We start from the raw sequence: 6,499 nt of genomic DNA, 5'->3' as shown, positions 1-6,499 counted from the left end.
AGGGGAGCGATCCTGAGACCGAACCCGAAAAACTCCATAATGGGGAACCGGGGTTCCTTCCAGTAGGGATCCTGGGAACTGGAGTTCCTTCCAGCGGGGATCCTGAGAACCGGGGTTCCTTCAAGCGGGGATCCAGAGGCCGGTGTCCTGCCTGGGATCTGGAGGAATTCAATACCTGAGTATTTTTCTCCAACAGTAATCGCTGGAATCATCCTATCATAGGAGTGTCGAAGAAGAAGGCCTTCTAGGTATGGAATATTTCCTTGGCGGCTGTGGAGTAGATGAGCTCTGGTGATGGACGTCCCGGACCTCCTTCTTTGTGTTTAGAAACCTCAAACTTGATATTTATCTTCTTTTTGCGAGTAAATAGTCAAACCGTCATTGTATCTTTGGGCTGGACTTCGTCTAAATCGTGAATAGGCTTTTATCGCGTTTTAGGACTTTCCGAGCCGTTTTGCGATAAAACCGTTTTACGATTTTAGACGAGATCGTTTCATGATACGATTCTGTTTTCATAAAATGTCTTGAGTTAACCGTATATTTTGACAATGTACGATGTTTTGTCTAATCGTTTCCGTTTTATACGATCTTCCCGAATTTTACGAGAAAATAAGACTTTTACGATTTTTATCGTAAAACTTGAATGGTAAGACAGATCGAGATGAAACAAGAGACGTTTCGACCATGGTTTAGAGCGTGATCGAATCGAAGGACGTATACCTCGTGTTGAAAATGCGGGGGAGCAAGGCTCGGGACGGACAGCTCGACGTACGGCGAGCCGAACCGGGTTGATTCAGCTCGCCGTACGGCGAACTGATTTGAGGTGATCAGCTCGCCGTACGGCGAGCTGGTCCGGGACGAGCCAGTTCTTCGTTCGGCGAGCTCAACCGGCTGGTTCGGCTCGTCGCATGTCAAACTGGTTGGGTCGAACCTGCTCGTAGTGTGGCGGATCCGGTTTTTGCGGTTTTTCGCTTAACTTAGGCAATCGTGTAATCGGAGATTGTTTCGTTCATTTTTCCGAGATGACAATTTCCAAGTTTCGCGCAGATTTCCTTTGTTCGGAAAGTCCTTAGCATTTTATAAAACAACTTCTAGCATTTTATAAAACGTATCTTTATTTTTGCGGAAAGTTTTGGTCATTGATTCCGTCGTACCGATTTTGACCCCAACAGTTAGCCCCCCAGTTCGTAAGAATCGTAGAGTTCTTGCGAGCGGTTCGAACTTGTTCGGGAAGTTGGTAGAATTAGGCGGAACTTTAATGGCCAAAAGTCCAAAGGTGAATAGTAAAACTTTTCTTATAAGTATGTGGAGTAAGTTTTCAAATTCTTTACTCACTTCTTTCCACATAACTCTTCTAAGGTTCAAGAAGTTTTCTCTTCTCCTTTCTCTTTGAATCTCTCTTTCTTTTGATTGCTCAACATGTCTACCGAATGGAGAGCTTCGGGGTGCGATCATGCGTCAATCTTCGAACTGAGCGATCTCGATTCTTCCGATGGTTGCGCACTACCCGAGCCGGTCTTTCTACGATTTACCGCGAGTAAAGAAGAAACTAGGGAGTACCGGGCAGCTTTGAGTGTTGCCGATATTCCCCCACCTGATTTCTGGGTTCCAAGGAGGGGTACACTTCCGAGGAGCAATGAATGTCCGAGCGCGAGTAATGCTCGTTCCCTCAGGAAATTTCAGAATTCTCGCCTGATTCCTGATTCGGTGCAGTTTTGCCTTCCCGAATGGGGTCAAGACGCCGAGACTCCGACCTCGGGTTACTTTACGTGTTACGAGGCTTTCCTACTCAACTGTCAACTGTGGTTCCCGATTCCGAGAGTCATTGTTGAGCTCTTGGATTTGTTCAAACTACCGATCAGCCAGCTTTGTCCCTCCTCGTTGCAGCACCTTGTCGGGCTTTTGGTGCTGGGTTATGAACGTGGCATGTCTCTCAGCACAGACTACCTCGAGGCTATGCTGCTGCCAAAGCGTGCGCGCGGGGGTTGTTTCTACCTGTCTCCGCGGTTGAATATGTCGGTTAACGACGGGCTCGCCTCGAACGGGCACGAGTGGAAGGGTTGGTTCTTTTACGTTCGGATCGATGGTGCATCGGTGGAGGAAAGTTGCATCCCTTTGTTCAGGACCGAACGGGCGACAAAAGGTACTTAGATTGCGCATTATCTTTTTTTGTTTCCGCGTTCTAATCATTGTGTCCGATTTGTGCTTTGCAGCGTCTAACCCCCCTGTGCCGTTACTCGGAGATCTTACGTTGGTTAGGAGTCTTCGTCGCGGCAGTCCGCTTTATTGGGAACACTTTTCTCCGAAGAGGGTTCATCGCGCTGTTGCCTATTACTCTTCTGGTTTTTCTCAGAACGATCGCGTCGAGGTCGAGGCGGATGATGATGCGGAAGCGAGGGAGAGGTCTAGATCCTAGTAGGATAGAGATGTTCCGATATATCCAGACCATTGGTTTGACGCAGATATCAATGTTGAGGATTATATCAATTTCTCGGTTCCCTCGTCTGAGGTTGATCCGGAAGAGACGCCGACCGAGATGCCGGCCGAGACGCCGTTTGCGAAGGCGTCGAGGCTTCTCAACAAGGTCCGTTGTTTTTTACCGATTTTTTGCATTCGTTTTGCGTGTGACCGGATTTTTGATAAAAAACTTTTCTTATTCTGAGCGAAGCGGTTAGCGCAAGTGATGCGGAGATTCGTAAGGCCGAATCTAGGGCTAAGGTGGCGGAGACGGAAGCTGCTCGTCTCAAAGAAGAGATCGATGCTAACTTTTCTCGTGCCCAGGAATGGGCTGAAAGCGAAATTGCCCGTGTGAGGGAGGAATACGAGGCCGATTCTCGTCGCGTCATCGAGCTTTCCGACACGAGAGTTCGTCGCTCCCGTAGAGCAGGAAAGAGAGAAGTTGCCGCAGAGATGATGGTTCGTCGTGAACAGTTTGCGCCTCAAAACATAGAGGTCAAGGATGCGCAAAGGGCCAATGGCGATTACCGCGAATGCCGTGGTGTAGTTGGCGGTTTACATTTTACTCAGGACGTGAACTATTAGTACGAGGTGGAGTTTGCCAAGCAGAAAGCGTGCTTGGCTATATGAGAGAAGAAGGAAGCTGAGCTTCTCGACCTTGAGGCGCGAATGTGGGATCAGTGGAACCCTATCGTGGTGTCGCCGGATACGGTCGAGGTTGGGAGTGAGATCCCAGATACTAGCGGCGAGGTTGATCAGCCGTGGGTTGATCCTAACGCTGGTCAAAGCTCGGCGTCTGGGTTTTATAATTTTTATGAATGATGTCGTTGTAAAACGATTTCGTTTGTAATGTTTATCGGGACTGGCCGTTGGTGGCTTTGAATCCCTGCCGCTGGGCGGTTTATATTGAATGATAAAATATTTATGAAATATTTTCTAAGTATGAAATCTGTGTTTCGTTTAGATGTAGAAGGAAGAGTACGAGTTGTCGTCTCGCATCTAACTCATTGTGTAAATCGTCCGGTTCGTTTACTCGGAGTGTTTCGATTTTTAGATTGTCTACCTTCTGGATTCCGAGCCCCCATTTCGGAAAGGGGATAGCTGAACTCGTCTTTAGGCGAGCTGCCTACGTATTCCTTTCGGAAATCAAGCCATCTCGTAGTTCTGATTGTTGGTGCGAGTGTGTTTACTCGGCTGTCGCAGACTTCTCGATCACTTTAGTCGCTGGATCGGCATCTCGGTCCGGGTTTGTCTCCTCCGGTTGGGTAGAAGCGATGGGTTCGGAGGCTTGCTGGTTCTCGACCGTTGCTGGTTCCGGGACGAGCCAGTTTTTCATGCGGCGAGCTGAACCGGCTGGTTCGACTCGTCGCACGTCGAACTGGTTCGGTCGAACCTGCTCGTAGTGTGGCGGATGCGGTTTTTGCGGTTTTTTGCTTAACTTAGGCAATCGTGTAATCGGAGATTGTTTCGTTCATTTTTCCGAGATGACAATTTTCTAGTTTCGCGCAGATTTCCTTTGTTCGGAAAGTCCTTAGAGTTACCGCCGGGATCAGCCTCTCCTAGGCTTGTTCGAGAGGAAGGTCTTCTATGTGTAGAATCTTGCCTTGGCGGGTGTAGAATTAGTGAGCTCTGGTTATGGACATCTTTCCCCCTCTCTTTAGGTTTAGAAACCTCCCTTTATAGTGGAGGTCGTGCCTCCTATTTTAGGGTTTGAAATATTCCATATATCCTTAGATTATAGAATATTTCCATTCTTCTTCAACGGCGGCCTATATATTGGAATACTTCCTCTTTCTCTTGGATTTAGAAAGATCCTATTGGGGTCAAAATCGGTCATGACGGAATCAATGTCTGAATGTGATACCACTCAAATTACCCTAAGGAGTGTTACTCTCATCAAAAGAGGTTCAGATGTAGTACTTAGGGATCGAATCCACAAGGAGCTAGGGAACAATTAAATCTAGTGTTTATTAATTCTTAAGGTTGCAAATGTTTTAACGAAGTAGCAATAGTAACAAGCGAGTAAATAATAAATGTAACTTGGTTGGAAATGATATTAGATGCAGGGCCACTATTCAGGTGTTGGGGATTATAATACCTATAGATGCCTAACTGTTGCATGCATGATATATTAGAGCTCATTCGCTTAACTCAGTGATCAGCTGTCTCATGTACCACTGGTTAACAGACTAGATCTCGTGTCTCAACGGTTAGTATGCAGACAATGAGAGAGTGTCGATCGATGGTCTATTAAGACGTCGACCGATACACCTTTGCCAACGTTGATCGATTGTCAGTTGAGGACATCGATCGACGGGTTCTAGCCAGGCCTATGCTCGAGTATGAAATGCCCTACTAAGATGCTAAATTGGCGGTTAGCCCTCTCTAGCAATCCTAATATGATAGATAGATGTCAGGATGGGATAACAAGGGTGCTTGAGTATGCAATCCTATGATCAAGTTTTAGTTAGCAAGGCTAAAACAAGCAATGAATACAAATCTATCATGAATATCACAACAAGGCAGATCTATAGTTTGGGGCTAATCCCACAAACCTATCTGAACCCTGGATCTAACAGTTGAACTACTCAGACGTAGCAAAGCAATTCATAACAATAAAGGAATAGAAACTCATAGTATAGATGAAAAGAAATGGAAACATGGAGTTCCAATCATAAGTGATCTTCGTGCTTAGCCAGTCCACGTTGTTGTTGAGAGGGCAGTAAACATCGTTTATCCTTGTGTCGATGTATGAGACTTCCCATTCATCCTTGTGTTGTGCTGAACATTGCGGTTCTGCAGGGATCTGAGCTATAGGAAGACTGACGTCGATCGATGTTGCATGTGGTGCGTCGATCGATGCTGAGGTCGTAGCTTCCTTCTCAAGTTGCTGACGTAAACTCTCAATTTCTGTCCTCATTTCTGCCATACTTCTGAAAAACTCATTGTAGCCTCTATCCAAAGGCTGATGTGTATCTTCTACCAATGTTTTGAGCTCCTCTCCCAGTTTCTCCTGAGCTCCACAAATACCAAACACCATCTCATCGATTTCATCTTTGGTGTAGAGTTCTGGTGCCAGTCTTGTGAGTGTGAAGGAAGTGGCATGTTCTGGAAGACAGATGTGGCTCTCTTCAAAAAGAGATGCTCTTTCCAGTAATTTCCTGATGTCGTCCTTTGTGATAGATATCATCTCACCAGCTACGCCTCGTGCGTGTCCACACTCGTCTCTGTTGACTCCATACTCGTCCCTTCGTTCCCAAGTGAACTTTCTGGCTCCGTACATGTCAAAAGCGTGGTTCCCAAATTCATACCGTCTGTCGATCGACGTCAAGTTATCCCTATCGATCGACGTTGGTGTTACCCTGTTGATCGATGTCTCCGTTGTACCGTCGATCGATGCTTGCCCTTTTGGTTGGCGTGATAGATCTGGATTGATTTCTGTTGTGGCGACTCCTACGTGGTTGTTAGGATCTGTTTGAATGACGTCTGGAGTGCCACGTTGCTGTGAGAATAGGTTGTCAGGTCCATTGGCTACTTGAAGGATGTCTGCTATGTCCTCTCTGGACACTTGTAAGATCCTTCCATCTATTGCACGTGCGTTGCCATCTGGGTCCCTGAAAATACCAAATTCATCAGGTGTTAGAAAACCGTAATCAATGTTTGCATAATCATTTAATTTAGAAATAGAAAGATTAGGGTTTAGAGTAGTATCGATCGATGTAGATACAGTTGCATCGATCGATGGCAGAGTAATTTCTGCAGAACTTGTGTTCTTGAGGTGATTGCTCTTCGTGGATTTTTCTGTTGATGTGGAAGGAAGAGTGTTCGTCTTTTTTGCTTGTGTGTCTGCTCTGATATGTGTAGGTGGTTTTGGGGGTGCAAAACGATTAATATAGGTATCTATAAACCTAGTTGGAGAGGGAATATTCTCATGCTCTTGAATTTTCAGGCAAGTGTGTAGTTGATAGGTTGATCCGCTTTAGCATCTTTAGTGCTATCTGCAATCAGTAAATATAAAATGGTGCTAAAGATTAGTTAGATA

The 6,499-nt window shown here is 46.0% G+C and overlaps 1 protein-coding gene across 1 annotated transcript; it reads left to right on the top strand.

Annotated features, from left to right (window-relative positions):
- Positions 1–1,419: 1,419 nt before the first annotated feature.
- On the top strand, positions 1,420–3,042 carry LOC106339173. Its single transcript, XM_013777974.1, has 4 exons — positions 1,420–2,143; positions 2,214–2,342; positions 2,463–2,591; positions 2,669–3,042. The coding sequence occupies exons 1-4, from the start codon at positions 1,420–1,422 to the stop codon at positions 3,040–3,042; spliced, it is 1,356 nt and encodes a 451-aa protein (XP_013633428.1).
- The last annotated feature ends 3,457 nt before the right edge of the window (positions 3,043–6,499 follow it).

Source organism: Brassica oleracea, chromosome C1 (genome assembly GCF_000695525.1).
Source record: "Brassica oleracea var. oleracea cultivar TO1000 chromosome C1, BOL, whole genome shotgun sequence".
In the NCBI taxonomy this organism is placed as follows: Eukaryota; Viridiplantae; Streptophyta; class Magnoliopsida; order Brassicales; family Brassicaceae; genus Brassica; species Brassica oleracea.
Note: the sequence above shows the minus strand (reverse complement) of the source record. Positions and strands in the feature narration are given on the sequence as shown.

Excerpts from the sequence above, each read along its gene's own strand:
- LOC106339173 (XM_013777974.1), top strand. The coding sequence starts at position 1,420 with ATGTCTACCGAATGGAGAGCTTCGGGGTGCGATCATGCGTCAATCTTC. Across the intron at positions 2,144-2,213 it reads GACCGAACGGGCGACAAAAG|CGTCTAACCCCCCTGTGCCG; the intron begins GTACTTAGATTG and ends TGTGCTTTGCAG. Across the intron at positions 2,343-2,462 it reads TGTTGCCTATTACTCTTCTG|ATATCAATGTTGAGGATTAT; the intron begins GTTTTTCTCAGA and ends GGTTTGACGCAG.